Source organism: Triticum aestivum, chromosome 7B, assembly GCF_018294505.1.
Source record: "Triticum aestivum cultivar Chinese Spring chromosome 7B, IWGSC CS RefSeq v2.1, whole genome shotgun sequence".
Lineage (NCBI taxonomy): Eukaryota > Viridiplantae > Streptophyta > Magnoliopsida > Poales > Poaceae > Triticum > Triticum aestivum.
The window spans coordinates 186,628,458-186,645,561 of record NC_057813.1 but is presented as its reverse complement, the minus strand read 5'-3'; the positions used below and the strand labels follow the sequence as shown (position 1 = coordinate 186,645,561).

At 42.6% G+C, this 17,104-nt stretch overlaps 1 protein-coding gene across 1 annotated transcript; it reads left to right on the top strand.

The window, feature by feature from the left end:
- Positions 1–473: 473 nt before the first annotated feature.
- Positions 474–7,836, top strand: LOC123157820 (uncharacterized). The gene is made up of 5 exons (XM_044576014.1): positions 474–486; positions 1,820–2,054; positions 6,336–6,548; positions 6,632–6,756; positions 6,968–7,836. The coding sequence occupies exons 1-5, from the start codon at positions 474–476 to the stop codon at positions 7,453–7,455; spliced, it is 1,074 nt and encodes a 357-aa protein (XP_044431949.1). The 3' UTR covers positions 7,456–7,836.
- Positions 7,837–17,104: the final 9,268 nt, after the last annotated feature.

The following is a 17,104-nucleotide window of genomic DNA, read 5'->3' as shown; positions in this document are numbered from 1 at the left end:
CGGAGGCGAAAAGCTGGTCGGCATCTGACCGTTCAAGCAGTCCCACCTTGCCTTACCCGCTGGAGTTTTCGCCTCCGCCCTTGCCCAGTTGATGATATCGAACGGCGATGCACTTGGGGGCGGCATCCTGGCTCTCTCCTCCGCATTGCTCTCGAAGTAGATCCTCCGGCCCAAATTGCGCAGCTCCCAGTTGGAGCGCTTCTTGGCAACTTCAATGTTCCATTCCCGGCGTTCTTGGGAGATAGTTGGATCTCCCTCCATCTCTGCAATCACTCTCTTCCACTCCTTCGCACTCTGCGCCCAACACTTCTGATCATCGGAGATCCGTTCTGCCCTCTCGTGCCACCGCACTGCCCTCGTCTCCTGTAGGAACTCGTCTGAAAAAGCGGTCACCGGCAGCAGAAGCTCGGGGCAGGACTCGTACACGTACGGAAGTGGCAAGCCGGACGAGTCGTGTTGAAGATGAAGGGGCGATGGTTGCGCACTGTTGTAGACCTAAACATATGGGTCAAATAAATAAAATACATATATCAAGATGTGTCAAATGCAAAATCATACCATATCATATTTACTCCAACCAAATCCACTACTTGCACCATATTAACATGCTTACTAAAGAACTAAGAACTAATAACTAAGAACTAAGAACTAAGAACTAAGAACTACAACTACAATCATACCACTACTTACTAAAGAACTAAGAACTACAACTACAATCAAGCTAAAACAACCAAGCTAAAACAATCTTAATTTCAAAAATATGAGGGATTTGAAGGAAAAAATGCGTTGAATCGAAAGCAAGTTTGCAAAAACTAATTGGAGGGATTGGAGGAGCTTACGTTTCTCTCTTTGGGGTCATCTCGATCCGCAAAAACGATGAAGAAACGATGAAGATCCGAGGGGAAGAGTGGAGGAGATGAGAGAGGGAGAGGGAGGGGCGAGTTTGGGAAAGAAAAGATAACCAAACGACGGGGGAGGGGGAGGGGCGCGCGTTCTCGGTTGAAATAACTGACCGGACCCGACCGCCAGGGGTCCTGGCGGTAGGGTTAGACAGGCGACCGCCAGGTCCCCTGGTGGTAGGGTGTGACGGAGGGGGACGGCGGGCGTCTCCGCGTGCTGACGTGGATTACTACCTTACCGCCAGCGTCTCTGACGGTAGGCTGTGTAACCCGACCGCCAGGACCACGGGCGGTAAGAAAAAAGGTCAAATCCCGAATTTTTTTCTACCCGGGATCTGATCGTGAATTTATATGGAAAAAGGGTAAAAACACGAAATTAAGCCGCACTAGCCCGCAGATATCGCGAAGCGGACGCAAACGCTCACGATTCCCGTTCGAAATCCCAACGGGCCAAGGCGGTAAAACCGTGCCGTAATATAATTGGAAACATATCGATAGCCTTCCCTAAGGCTGGTCATAGTGGGAGTAACATAGGTAGTAACATAGATGCCGCATAAGCAAAAATGATGATGTGGCAAGTAGTTAATGAGGAGAGAGGCAAATAGAGTAACAGAATATGTTACCATCACATAGCGGTTTCCAATGCATAATGAGTCTACAAAGTAATAAATGAAGGCAACTATGTTACCACACCTATGACACTACCCACTATGAATGTAGTAACATAGACTAATAACATACTATGTATGTTACTAGTCTAAGTTACTCCCCACTATGACCAGCCTAAGTTCCCTTCCCACCGCGCGGCAGCCGTCGTAATCTTAATCTTCCTTCTGCTTCGCTTTTCCGTTTCCTGATTCTTTTCCAATCTGGTCTCCTGCCTCCCGACGCGTTCTTAGCCAGCGCCCAACGTCTATAAGTACAAGGGCCGCGCCCGGCCTCCGTCGCACAACCAGCTTTTCTCTCTCTGTTTCGTGCTCTCCAGCTCTCGCCCTCCTCTGCTTTGCGTTGGGGTTTTCTAGGGTTTCCCAGAGGCGAGTTCTTGGCGAGTTCGTGTTCTGGGTGCAGGAGGTGCAGATTCTTATCTCGAGGAGGGGAGTTGGGCGTGCAAGAGGCTATCTCCGTTCCTTCGTCGCCGGAGCAGACGGCCGTCAGGTACTTCCGATCTGTTCTTTTTAGAGTATGGTCGTATGGTTGTCTTCATGATCTTGCTGCTATTCAAAATCAGTGCGTGTTTGGTTGTGCTCGTGCTCTATTTTTGTTTTCAAGCTTGAAGGAGTAATGGCCCAAGATTGTTGGAGGAATTCTTAGTCGATTTAGTCCGGTTTGTGTTGCGTAAATAGATTTCCGCTTAGGGATGTGGTGGGGTGGCCGTCTGAGCACTGGAATTGATCATATTGCGGCAAACAGATCCCAATTTTGTAGATGCATTGGATGTAGAAATAAGCCCCGACTGTTGGATACAGATCTCTTGATTGTGCATGGGAAGGCGACGAATACAGTAGATGGGATATGATTCATGGCACACGTCTGTGATATTTTTGGATGGTGATCAAAATCAACCAATTAAACTATCCCACAGAAGATGGAAAACCAACCATACCCGGGTACCCAACGAGGGCATTGGTTTGGTTCCTCCCATGCGCAGCTGCATACGCATGCTGTTTTGTGCTGCCTCTTTTGTTGAATATTGATCCAATTTAACGGGGCAGAATCGGATGGGGTGGTGCATAGAAGGAAACTAACCCTAGAAATAGGAACTTAAAGAAGGAATCAAAGTGTAAATTCAAAAGGATAATATATGTGGTGCCATGCATGCATTAATTCATGTTGATTAGCTTATTTGCCATTGATCCGGCGAAACATGAATTCAAAATATTTAGCAGGACCATGGCTCAGCCGAACCTATGCTTGACGTCGATATGTGCATGCCAGTCCATCCTGTTCAAGAAGGCTAAAGCTTCGAGACAAGGAACTAAACTGAGAAATTTGAATGTTAACCAGCCCCGAATCCAAAGAGCAGTACTAGATCGAACTGACCATGGGTTCGGATGGACCATGGTCTTGAACCTCTCCTCTCAACATGAATTACTTCTAATTAATGTCTTATGCTCTATGAGTAGATGTTATATTTTTTTATTTGGGAAGGAAAATAGTACTACCTCCGTCTTGGTGAATTAGACATACTTTAGAGTGTGATGCACTCATTTTGCTTCGTATGTAGTCACTTGTTGAAATCTCTAGAAAGACAAATATTTAGGAACGAAGGGAGTATGTGACAAGAAATATATATTTAGAAACTACACCCGTGTAGAAATCTAGTGATATACTTTTCATGACATATAACACGTATTTAATTCCTCAAATCGATACACGAATGACTTATTCACCTAGACGGAGGTAGTAGGGTGAAACCCCAATGCAATTTTTATAAATAATTAAAAAAATCATTACAAGGTTTGAGCAAAGCCAAAAAAATGAAATGAAAAAGGCCTAAAACTATCTCTTCTTGATCCATTGTCTAAATTTAGCTCACTGAAAAAATCCTTCCACTTAAATAGAGTTTGATCACCATGCTTGAAAATTTTATTGTTCTGCGTGATCCAAATAGCCCAAGCAGCTAAAATTGTGGTTTCCATAAATGAAGGCACATTCAGTTCGTCCTTTATATTTGCGAAAGTTTTGGAGAGCACTTATGGTTGGACATTGATGTGTAGATATTGTATTGAGAGCAATTCTTCCAAATGCTCTAAATTTGCCATGCAACTGAGATTGGCATTAGTAAAGAAGTAAAATCTTCCGTAGAAATTCATTGTTTTGCTAGGAGAATCTTTCCATTCTTGACCATAAAACTCTCTTGCATCACTTGAATTCAAGGTGCTTTGCATGTAATTCATTGTCATATTGTGCCCTACGGGAGGCTGGGTTTATGGCAACAGTCGATGGCGTGGCAACTATAGGTTGGTTCGTAGTTGTGAAGTAGCGGGTGGGGTCATAAAAACAAGTAAGGTGTCAAATCGATGATAAGGGTGAAGGCATAGGTAGTTAATTGTGCTTCTAAAGGAGGGTGTAGAAAGGAGGCACTTGTGGAACTGATTTGCTAGTTTGGAGGGGTCTTAGGGAAATATATATGTGTACCCTTCCCAGCCATGAGAACATTACATAGATTGGTAGCAAACAACTAAAACCAAATAATTATTGGATGCAAATAGGACTTACTTTTAATATTTAATCTCTAGCATGAGTAGGGTTTTCTAAAATTAGTCAGATATAAACTAAAGGGTTGGTTCATATGGATACCATGAAGGGAAAACAATCTATGTTCTAAGAATGCAACTTTGGACAATTATGTCCTCTTTGTGTTACTTATTTAATAATAAATATATATGTAAAATATATCATACTTGTATTTGTACTTTCATGTCATCAAATATCTCCTTTTTTGCATCGCTAAGCCCCACGCATTTAATAGGGCCAAAATGAATGACTAAAAAGACATTAGATAGATCATTCCTCAAGCGTGTGCACCCATGACAAGTCATGGTTAGTAGATTAGATAGAGATCATTCCTCAAATGTGTGCACCTAAGACAACACATGATTAATAATAGATGAATCCAAGTTGTCAAACTAGGCTCTTTCTTGTGAATCACAAAATCCTATTGTGAAAAAGTGCAACTTTTGTGGGGCCTATTGTTATAAAGATTCACACTTTGGTATACATGGTGCAAAATGTGTTGATGTGACAAAACTTGGTCTATCTTATATAATGGAGCCCACTTCACCACTTTAACTATGCTGCCATTAGATTGGCACTATTAAAAAGTTAGCGTTGTCTTTTGTGGTAAAAGTTAGCTGACAAGTTTCTTCTGTGTTTAGAAAGTATATTTTACACATTTTCTTCAATTTTTGTAGTGACTATTCAAAGAAAAATGGGGAGTCGAAGACAACATAGTGTCAACCACTTTGGTCCAATCTTGAGAAAGCCATCCATAGGCAAGGCACCAGGCAAACTCAAGAAAAAGTGCCTTCAACAATTGCAGAGAACTCAACAGTCGTTTAGGGTAGCGTATAACCATGCTAATGAAAGAGGTGATGATAATGTTATCAGAAGACCTCAACAAAATAATGTTGCAACAAAAAAAACACCCCAATTTCCTTGTGAGGAGCCTAGCCATGCTAAGGCAGTGTCTCGACAAAATGTCCCGGCACGTTCTTCATGGCCAAAGAAAGGTACGAGTTCTCCACGGGGAAATGTTGAGAAGTCCAAACCCTCTTTCTCTAGGACTCTCCAAAAGAATACCCAGAAGGCTAGTCCATCTTGCGCAATGCCTAAAAGTGGCATTGATTCTCTGCAAAAGAATGCTACCAAGTGTAGACCATCTTTCTTTATGTTGAATAATGGTAATACCTTAGGGCCCAACAATGGCATGGGCTCTCCGGTGAAGAATGTGGAGTCTTCCTCAAGGTTAAATAACATTGAAGCTCCTCGGTCAAAGAATAAATCCTCTTACTCAAGGTCCAACAATGAGATAGCTCCTCAGTCAATGAAATCTAGGCCCTTCTCCTCTGGGTCGAATAGTGGGCCCGGTCCTTTGACGAGGAACATAGAGAAGTCTAAGCCCTCTTCAACTAGGGATCAATATTCCGCAGTGTTAAAGGATGATTCAAATTCCACATTTGGTATTTCAAAGAAAGCATACCCCTCTTCGATGCTTCCCAACTCACGGAATGAAGACCATCGGATGGCGAGGGAAGCTTCAAATTCCAACTTAGCTTTGATGAAGGGTAAAGAAGTCATGGAAGATATCCATACCAACTTGGAGATCAATTGTGTTTCTTTACCTGGTAAGAACCTTTTGAGTCACCAAACGGTCGAGCCATCATGCATGGCCGATCCAATGGACCGGTGCATTCAACTTGATAGTAGAAAGTGCAAGACTAGCCTTGCGGAGGATGGAAGAACCGATGTGTACAAATCTAAGAGTAAGAGGATGAAGCCGTTATTGGAAGAGAAGTTTGAGAAACGTGGGGTCGCTAAACTGACAAAATCAATGGGCATCTCCACTAAGAACTCTAGCCTCGGGGAGGATGAAAGAACCGTTGATGAAAAGTTTAATAAGATGAAGAGGACTGATAATTATAGTCAAACAAACAAAAGGAGAAGATACGTAGTATCTGATGATGAAGCCGATGATGATGGTGATCAGAATCTCACTAGTGGTAAAACTGGTGCTGCTGGATTGACAAGACAGAAGGATTGTCATCCAGAAGTCTCTAATCTATTTGGTTTAGAATCTTCGAAGCCCTATCAGTATTGTTCCCTGCCCATCGATGAACCTATTTGGAGGTAGAACATACACTTTTCTCTCCAATTTCATGCATTGCAAATTCTCGTCCCTATATGCTGATATTTTTGTGTTTTATTATTCAACAGTGGAATCATTAAGATAGGCAGTGGAAAATTTGTTTCATTGGCTGCACATTTGTCAACCAAATACTGTGAGAAGGTGTGGAAATTGTCACGATCACTTGAGGCTGTGGTTGAAGTAACAAAGCTTTCTAGACTGGAGGCTTGGCCTAAGAGCTTTGAGGCATCAAGGCCCACTGATGACAACATTGCGTTGTATTTGTTGCCCACCGAGATGAGGTGTTTTTTTTACCCTTTGCTATTTATTTGCCTAGCATCTTTTGCACCCGTTGGATTGTAACCATTCTTGTTTCTAAACCTAGGCAAGATGCAGACCTGGAACAACTTGTTAAAGAAGTCATGGAGAATGATATGGTCCTGCGAGCTATTGTTGGTGAAGCTGAGATGCTGATATTCCCATCTATTCTACTGCCTGAGCAACACCAAAGTATGCATTCTTCTCTTTTCTGGAAACATTCAAGCAAAAGAATATGATTGCTGCACCTGATTTCTAGTGGCATCCCTATCCATACGTAGTCGTACTAACCATCGTTTAGAAATAATTCAATTCTCCACAACCACTATGTAAGCCTTTCCGTACTGTATATATTTGGCTCATGGGTTAAATGGCTTACCATGTTTTATTTTTTTGCTTGCAGCTTTCCAAGGAAAACCCTACCTGTGGGCGGTATTTAAGTGCAGAAACGACAAGGTTCCCGTAGTGGAAGAGGAACAACATGGCAAAGGACATTGTGCACAGGAGAAGGGAAAACAGCAGGCTTCACATTTCAGTGTGGGAGAAGGGTTAAACATGGATGCTGGACTCGAAGCTTCTGAGGAAGCGGAGATGCAAGGCATGGAGCAGGAACAAAATCCCACTACGGCAAGTCCAGCAACAACTCCTACAGCTTCACCCAACACTCCATGTCCTACAACTTCAGCTCCTACCGCAGCTGCCACAGTGTCTGCAAACCACGTACAGGTCCACTCAGGCTTTGCTGCTCCTACAGGGGCATTGTTTGGTTTTGTGGTTCAGCGAACTCCACGACTCGAGCAACTCATCCAAGAGATGCAACGCGAAGGTGCTGTGATGGTTGCAATGCAAGGGCAGATGATAGGGCCAGGACTTGGCTTGGGCAGGCAGTAGCAACTGGGTTCAGAGAACGTGGACGATATGGCACGGAGCTCATCTGGATGTTTAGTCCTCGGCTGTTGTCGTCCAAGTGGCTAGGCATGGAAGATGACTGCCTTTGTGTGCACCATCCTCTCTGTGCGTGTTTGCAGGAATCCCCCTCATAAGGTTCAGGCTTTTGCATCCTGGTATTCTAGTAACTTGTTACGATCACACGGGCGTGAGGCCGATCATAGGGTGTCACTGAGGCGTGTACATAAACAACGGAGCAAACACTTGGCTTATGTATTTCTCATAAAAATATATTATGTTGTGCCAATGTATATTTATTTCAAACATAATGCATTGACGTGTTAATTTTAAATATATTATACAATACCAAATGGATATTATAGATCTTTAAAAAATATGAATATTATAGTCCATATGATTACATGGCTTTCATTTCATAAATTACAGTGCCCGTTGAATCAAATATGAATTATTATGTATATTACTTCATAATAGAACCTTAAATCATCCAAATCAAATGAATTTAAATCGTGCATGTACATGATAACTACAGTAGTTGTTTGAAGAAACAAGCCTGTTTGAAAGAAAAAAAATCACAATAACTTGTTTGAAGAAAAAGAAACACTATAACTTATACTTATGTGATATGTGAGTGTCCAATCTTATAGAAGCGAGGCACGTCATCGACCGGGAGATAGCACGTGAATGAATTGTGCACTCTCTCGCACACACATACAAATCTCCTTTCTCCATGGGCATCTCCATCATACACACACACTCCATCTATTTCTTTCCCTCCTTCAAGGTTATAAATCGTCTCTCTACCTCGTAAGTCTCTCTCACAAAAATGCACACCCTCTCTTTGTTGAACACGCCCATCCCTTTAATTCCGCTCACCCACCGCCACTCGTGTCTTTCTAATAAGCCTTTTTGAATATTTGAATAAAGAGCTGCCCGAATCTTCGGGCAGCGCAAACACTCATGGTGCATCCTTTCTCTCTTTTCAAAAAAAGCGTCGAGCATACATCTTACAATACAATGCTAGGACGACTTTAAGCATCGGCAATGTTAAACGGGGGGTTACGACCGGAGCCGAACCCACTAGAAGCCAAGGTACTCCATGGAGTCCTCGGCAAAACATCCTCGGTATTTCGTGTATATGCATCAATTTTGACTTGTGTCTTTGGTCAATAGTCGGGTTGCCCGACTCTTGTGCTTACCCCTTACGTTTCCGCTTTGTTCAGCTAAGGGTGTAAAGGAAGCACAATTGTATGGAGAAAGCCGAAAATTGACAGTCACAACACGCGTAAATTGGTCGTCAAACTGTATGCAGTGTTAAACTAAATAGCCGATGGCGACTAACCATGTAAAACGAAGGCCTCCTTTTTTTGAAAGGGCCGAAGTGTGGGTGGCTTGACCTCGGACGATCCGTGGACTCGATATACACCCAGGGCCATTAACTTGCGCCCCGCACCTAAAGCTCCTATGACTAAGTGTATGATTTAGCCCTAAAGGTCTAATCGCCTTGTTTCCACTGATATATAATCGCCTCCGGGCACCGAGACGTCGGCTAAGGGTTGCAATCAGTAAATGAAACACCCGAAGTAGTTTCTACTAAGGGGTGGGAGCCGGCGACGGGCCAACTACACATTTCAACGATCACGACCGAGTCAAAATAATAACATAAGCGTAAAGCAGCAAAGGCATTCCTTCTAATTAACAGGGAGCTTGTCGTTTTTACACTTACAGCTCGGCATTCCAAGGAGATAAAAAATGCAGAATCTAATCAAGATCTTCTAGAACTGACTCCCTGTTACACTTCTTCCCGTATATCTGAGCAGCCGGCATAACCTTGCTGAAGTACTCGTCCTGCTGAACCCGCTGGTTGTTCCTCTCAGGGCCCTCTTGTTGGTGTCAAAACCGACAGATCTCGGGTAGGGGGTCCCGAACTGTGGACCTTGGATCGATGGGGGACGGTGGACGTGGGACACGATGTTTACCCAGGTTTGGGCCCTCTCTAAGAGGTAAAACCCTATGTCCTGCTTGATTATATTGCTTGTGTAGAAGGGGGTTACAGAGTAGATCTACCACGAGATCAGACAAACTAAACCCTATATTCTTCTAGCCTCTACGGACTAAGCCCCCTAGTTTATATAGATACCAGGGGTATTAGGGTTTACAAATAGTCGGTTACATGAAGGAAACATCGGATCTTCCATCTTGACTTGGGGTACACTCCAAGGCACAAAACGTTTTCGGTCCGGATACGGTGCGGCCCAGCAGTTCGGCCCATAAGAGATAGGCCAACCTCCCAAGGACCCCCTAATCTAGGACTCCCTCAGTAGCCCCCGAACTAGCCTTCAACGTCGGCTTCTTATAACTCCTAAGCCTGCAGGCTCCGGCTTGCATGCGAGTTCCTTTTTCCCGAGTACTTGGAATGATTCTCCTCCTTCGAATGGTACTTGATTATGTTCGGCCATACGCCGAGTCGTATCCGGATTCCGAACTATCTGCTTTTCTTAGCCTTGAAGGCCAATCACTCAAATGCAAACAATATCTTTGACTGACAACTTTAGGCGAAGGGTCGCGTCCGGTCATAAACATGAAGACTCGATACGCGATTCGAGGCCGCTCCTTTGATGACATGTCCCTTCAAGGTGGAGACCATGTTACATTTTTTAAGGGATTTGATCAATGATTCACAGTATCCCACTCACACATAACGCCACGAGTTTATCGGGAAGAGGCGAGGTGGGCGGCGCATTTACAGGACTCTCGGTATTACGACTACATATAAAAGGAAGCAGTCACGATTGTCCCCGTACACCTTCTTCTTCCTCTCTCCACGGCCTTTCCCAATCTATAGAGCTCAAGTGCCCCAACCCATCTTTCCATAAAGTCAAGTTTGGCAATGGCCGGATCTGGAGCGAAGGGCAAGTAGGAGGCCTCGTGCGTCACCAACAACAACATCGAGGATCTGAAGCGAGCAGGCCTCCTCTTCCTGAACATCGCCCATCGGGCCCTAGAGGAGGGCCAGGTCGTGCCGATGCCCCGTGCCGGCGAACGGGTATTGTTCGTCCCCCACTTCATCCTGGGGCTGGGTTTCCCCCTCCACCCGTTCGTCCGAGGGTTGATGTTCTACTACAGGTTGGACTTCCATGACCTGGCTCAGAATTCTTTCCTTCACATCTCAGCCTTGATCATCATCTACGAGGCATTCCTCTGGGTCCAGCCATGATGTTAAGCCAAAGATCGTCAACGGCCAGCATTCGAATTGCGGAGGTGCCATGATGAGCAGGCTCACCCGACTCGGCTGGCCGGAGGGTGTGTTTTGTAGACACGATCAATATCTGGCAGAAAGAGTGGTTCTATATCATAGAGCCCCGCGAGGTGAAGTGGGCAGATATTCCGAATTTCAGATCCGGATCCCCCGCGAGTAAGTTCGTGGACTAGAAAGGGCCTCGACTGGGAGCCTGTCACCGAGGTGAAGGCACTGCAAAAGCGTGTTACTAACATGATAGAGGCGGGGGTCACACTGACCAATGTGGTCCAGATCATGCTCCATCGCAGTATGCTACCCTGCCAACTTCGTACCACCCCGATGTGGTCTTGGAAGCCCGAAGACCCCCGCTCCGTGCAATATTTCCATGGCACTACTCGTGAGAAGTTGTGGAGAGCATTGTTCAAGCCACAAGAGACTTGGCATGTCGATAAGGAGGACGTCGGCCTTGACACGGAACACCCTCCCAAGGAGGTAACGTGATACCATTCTCCCTTATGCTTTAGATATTCGCATTTCCATTACGGTTCCCAATCCCTTGTTTCTTGTTCCTCCAGGGTTGGCCGAAGAAAGCCATGAAGATGGGCAGTGCGGCCCCATTGCGAGAAGGCCCTGTGTCTGCCCAACTGAGAGATATGTTGGCCGTGGCGTGATACGTCTCCAATGTATCTAAAATTTTTGATTGTTCCATGCTATTATATCTGTTTGGATGTTTTATATGCATTAATATGCTATTTTATATTATTTTTGGGACTTATCTATTAACCTAGAGCCTAGTGCCAGTTTCTATTTTTTCCTTGTTTTTGAGTTCCGCAGAAAAGGAATACTAAACGGAGTCCAAACGGAATAAAACTTTACGATGATTTTTCTACCAGGAGACACCCAGGAGACTTGGAGTGCAAGTTAGAAGAGCCACGATAAGGCGGCAAGGGTGGAGGGCATGCCCAGGGGGGTAGGGCGCGCCCCCTACCTTGTGGGCCCCTCGGTGACCCCCTGACCTAGATCTTCCTCCTATATATTCACATATATTCCCAAACCCTCAAAAGCATCCACGAAAACACTTTTCCACCGCGCAACCTTTTGTTCATGCTAGATCCCATCTTGGGGCCTTTTCTGGCATCTTGCCGGAGGGGGATTCAATCACGGAGGGCATCTACATCAACTCTATTGCCCTTCCGATGAAGCATGAGTAGTCCACCTCAGACCTACGGGTCCATAGCTAGTAGCTAGATGGCTTCTTCTCTCTCTTTGATTCTCAATACCATGTTCTCCTCGATGTTCTTGGAGATCTTCGGATGTAATACTCTTTTGCGGTGTGTTTGTCGAGATCCGATGTATTGTGCATTTATGATCAGCTTATCTATGAATATTATTTGAATCTCCTCAGAATTCTTATATGCATGATTTGGTATCTTTGTATTTCTCTTCAAATTATCGGTTTGGTTTGGCCAACTAGATTGATATTTCTTGCAATGGGAGAGGTGCTTAGCTTTGGGTTCAATCTTGCGTGATTTCACCCAGTGACAAAGTAGGGGTAGCGAGACACGTATTGCATTGTTACCATCGAGGATAAAAAGATGGGTTTTTCATTATATTGCTTGATTTAATTCCTCTACATCATGTCATTTTGCTTAATGTGTTCTTATGAACTTAATACTCTAGGCAGGCAGGAGTCGGTCGACGTGTGGAGTAATAGTAGTAGATGTAGAATCATTTCGGTCTATATGACACGGACGTGATGCCTATATTGCATAATCATTGCCTTGTATATCGTCATAACTTTGCGCTTTTCTGTCAGTTGCTCGACACTAATTTTTTCACCCACCGTATTATTTGCCTTCATGAGAAAAGCCTCTTGTGAAACCTATGGCCCCCGGGTCTGTTTTCCATCATATTACTTTCCAATCTACTATTTTGCAATCATTTATTTTCATATCTATAAACCAAAAAACCCAAAAATATTCGATCTTTTGTTTAGTTCTATTTATCTATCTCTATCAGATCTCACTTTTGCAAGTGATCGTGAAGGGATTGACAACCCCTTTATCACGCTGGGTGCAAGTGTTTGATTTTTTGTGCAGGTATTGGTGATTTGCGCATTCTTCTCCTACTGGATTGATACCTTGGTTCTTAACTGAGGGAAATACTTATCTCTACTATGTTGCATCACCCTTTCCTCTCCAAGGGAAACCAACGAAAGCTCAATAAGTAGTAGGAAGAATTTCCGGCGCTATTGTAGGAGAGATCTACGCCAAGTCAAGATCTACATCAAGCCTACCAAGTACCCATCATAAAACTCTCATCTCTTGCATTACATTATTCGCCATTTGCCTCTCGTTTCCCTCTCCCCCATTTCTAAAATGATTTTCGAAAAGATTTGCATTTTCTCTCGTCGTTCTCTTGTTTGCCTAAGTCCGTCTTTCTATCGCTATGGCCGATTCAAAAAGGGCTAAGGGTTTTCTCCTGAATTTTAATGCTTTGGGTAGTCCCTCTGTCCTCTCTAAGCTCATATATAATGATGCTTTAGAATGACCTTCCGGGGTTGTTAAGGAAAATTTAAACAATTTTGATGAAAATGATCCCGGAATTTTTCGTTATTTGCTCGATGAATCTTTGAAAGATGCTTGGGATAGACTATTGAGGATTCAAGCTAGCCATGTGCCTCAATATCATATTGAGATATACTTGAAAATCTTTTATGCTGGTTTGCCTCTTTCTCTTAAACAAGTTTTGGATTCTATATTTGAAAATGGTTTTCTTGGAGGAGATGCCTTTGATACTTATGAAAAGATGAAAACCATATTCAAGCACTCCAAAGGTGAAAATGTTGAATCAGCTACACTTATGTGATTTTATCAAAATGAAATAATCAAAGAAATGAAGTCTGGCTTAGATACAAATTTTTGAAGTGTGCTTAATCTTTCTTCCACTATTAGTGGCCAGGTGCTTTCACAATATAGAAAGATAAACAATCTGGACAAGAAATTCTCTCTTTACTGCCAAAGGGGAGAAGATGACAATACCTAGATCTATGTTTTATGCCTAGCTAAGGGCATTAAACAATAGCACTTGTTGGGAGGCAACCCAATTTTATTTTGCTCTTGCTTTTTTGGTTCTGTTTTCAATAAATAGTTCATCTAGCCTCTAGATAGATGTGTTTTGTGTTTTATTTAGTGTTTGTGCCAAGTAAGACCTTTGGGATGGCTTACGGTGATAGTAGATTTGATCTTGCTGAAAAACAGAGACTTTCGCGCCCAAAAAAATAATTCTCATAATTCACAGAAGCATGCTTTTGATCTGCATTTTTTTACATAAGATTGATACACAAATTTCCCAGGTTGTCCTAATTTTTCAAAAAATTGGAGTTACAGAAGTATTCAAAGTTCTCTGTTGCTATAGATTGTTCTGTTTTTGACAAATTCTTTTTTCTTTGTGTTGTTTGCTTATTTTGATGAATCTATGGGTAGTATCGGGGGGGGGGGGGGGGTATGAACCATGGAGAAGTTGGAATACATTAGATACTACACCAATATAAATAAAGAATGAGTTCACAACAGTATCATAGAGCGGTGATTTGCTTTCTTATACTAAGGGATCTCATAAGATTTTTTGTTGAGTTTTGTGTTGTAAAGTTTTCAAGTTTTGCGTAAAGATTTGAGGACTATAGAATAAGGAGTGGCAAGAGCCTAAGCTTGGGGATGCCCAAGGCACCCCAAGCCCATGGTAATATTCAAGGATAACCAAGATCCTAAGCTTGGGGATGCCCCGGAAGGCATCCCCTCTTTCGCCCTCGTCTATCGGTAACTTTACTTGAGGCTATATTTTTATTCACCACATGATATGTGTTTTGCTTGGAGCGTCTTGTATGATATGATTCTTTGCTTTTTAGTTTTCCACAATAATCCTGTCTGTACACACCTTTTTAGAGGGACACGCGTGAATCGTGATTTATTAGAATACTCTATGTGCTTCACTTATATCTTTTGAGCTAGGCAATTTTGCTCTAGTGCTTCACTTATATCTTTTTAGAGCACGGTGGTGGCTCTATTTTATAGAATTTTTTGCACTCACATGCTTTACTTATATTATTTTGAGAGTCTCTCTAAATAGCATGGTAATTTGCTTAGGTTATGAATTTAGTCCTAATATGATAGGCATCCAAGAGGGATATAATAAAAACTTTCTTATAAAGTGCATTGAATACTATGAGAAGTTTGATTTCTTATGATTGTTTTGAGATATCAAGATGGTGATATTAGAGTCATTCTACTGAGTAATTGTGGATTGGTAAGAATACTTGTGTTAAAGTTTGTGATTCCTGTAGCATGCACGTATGGTGAACCGTTATGTAACAAAGTCAGAGCATGATTTATTTATTGATTGTCATCCTTTGTGTGGAGGTCGGGATCGCGCGATTGTTAACTCCTACCAACCCTTCCCCTAGGAGCATGTGCATAGTACTTTGTTTTGATGACTAATAGTTTTTGCAATAAGTATGTGAGTTCTTTATGACTAATGTTGAGTCCATGGATTATACGTACTCTCACCCTTCCAGCATTGCTAGCCTCTATAGTACCGTGCAACTTTCACCGGTGCCATACACCCACCATATACCTTCCTCAAAACAACCATCATACCTACCGATTATGGCATTTCCATAGCCATTCCGAGATATATTGCTATGCAACTTTCCACCGTTCCGTTTATTATGACATGCTTCAGCATTGTCATATTGCTTTGCATGATCATGTAGTTGACATATTATTTGTGGCAAAGCCGCCATTCATAATTCTTTCATACATTTCACTCTTGAGACATTGCACATCCCGGTACACCGCCGGAGGCATTCATATAGAGTCATATTTTGTTCTAGTATCGAGTTGTAATTTTTGAGTTGTAAGTAAATAAAAGTGTGATGATCTTCATTATTAGAGCATTTCCCATGTGTGGAAATCAAAATAAAATAGGGCAAAAAAGCCATTCAAAAAATGAGAGAAAGAGAGAAGTGGCAATGTTACTATCCTTTTTCCACACTTGTGCTTCAAAGTAGCACCATGATCTTCATGATAGAGAGTCTCCTATTTTGTCACTTTCATATACTAGTGGGAATTTTTCATTATAGAACTTGGCTTGTGTATTTAAATGATGGGTTTCCTCAAATGCCCTAGGTCTGCATGAGCAAGCAAGTTGGATGCACACACACTTAGTTTCTTTTTGAGCTTTCATACACTTATAGCTCTAGTGCATCCGTTGCATGGCAATCCCTACTCACTTGCATCGATATCAATTGATGTGCATCTTCATAGCCCATTAGTTTGCCTAGTTGATGTGAGACTTTCTCCTTCTTTTTGTCTTCTCCACAACCACCATATTCTATTCCACCTATAGTGCTATATCCATGGCTCACGCTCATGTATTGTGTGAAAGTTGAAAAAGTTTGAGAACACTAAAAGTATGAAACAATTGCTTGACTAACATCGGGGTTGTGCATGATGAAATACTTTGTGTGATGAAAATGGAGAATAGCCAGACTATATGATTTTGTAGGGATAACTTTCTTTTGCCATGTTATTTTGAGAAGACATGACTGCTTTATTAGTATGCTTGAAGTATTATTGTTTTTATGTCAATATTAAACTTTGTTTTGAATCTTATGGATCTGAACATTCATGCCACCACAAAGAAAATTACATGGATAAATGTGTTAGGTAGCATTCCACATCAAAAATTCTGTTTTTATCATTTACCTACTCGAGGATGAGCAGGAATTAAGCTTGGGGATGCTTGACACGTCTCCAGCGTATCTATACTTTATGATTGTTCCATGCTATTATATTATCTGTTTTGGATGTTTTATATGCAGTGATATGCTATTTTATATTATTTTCGGGACTAACTTGTTAACCTAGAGCCCAGTGCCAATTTTTGTTTTTTTCCTTGTTTTTGAGTTTCATAGAAAAGGAATACTAAATGGAGTCCAAACAGAATAAAACTTTATGATGATTTTTCTTGGACTAGAAGACATCTAGGAGACTTGGAGTGCAAGTTAGAAGAGCCAGGAGGCGGCGACAAGGGTGGAGGGTGTGCCCCCTACCTTGTGGGCCCCTCGATGGCCCCTTGGCCTAGATCTTCCTCTTATATATTCACATATATTCCCAAACCCTCAAAAGCATCCACGAAAATACTTTTCCACCGCCGCAACCTTCTGTTCTCGTGAGATCCCATCTTGGGGCCTTTTCCGGCATCCTGCCGGAGGGGGATTCGATCATGGAGGGCATCTACATCAACTCTATTTCCCTTCAGATGAAGCGTGAGTAGTCCACCTCAGACCTACGTGTCCATAGCTAGTAGCTAGATGACATCTTCTCTGTA

Coding starts and splice junctions, on each gene's coding strand:
- LOC123157820 (XM_044576014.1), top strand. Junction 2,055..6,335: donor CCGGAGCAGACGGCCGTCAG/GTACTTCCGATC, acceptor ATTATTCAACAG/TGGAATCATTAAGATAGGCA. Junction 6,757..6,967: donor ACTGCCTGAGCAACACCAAA/GTATGCATTCTT, acceptor TTTTGCTTGCAG/CTTTCCAAGGAAAACCCTAC.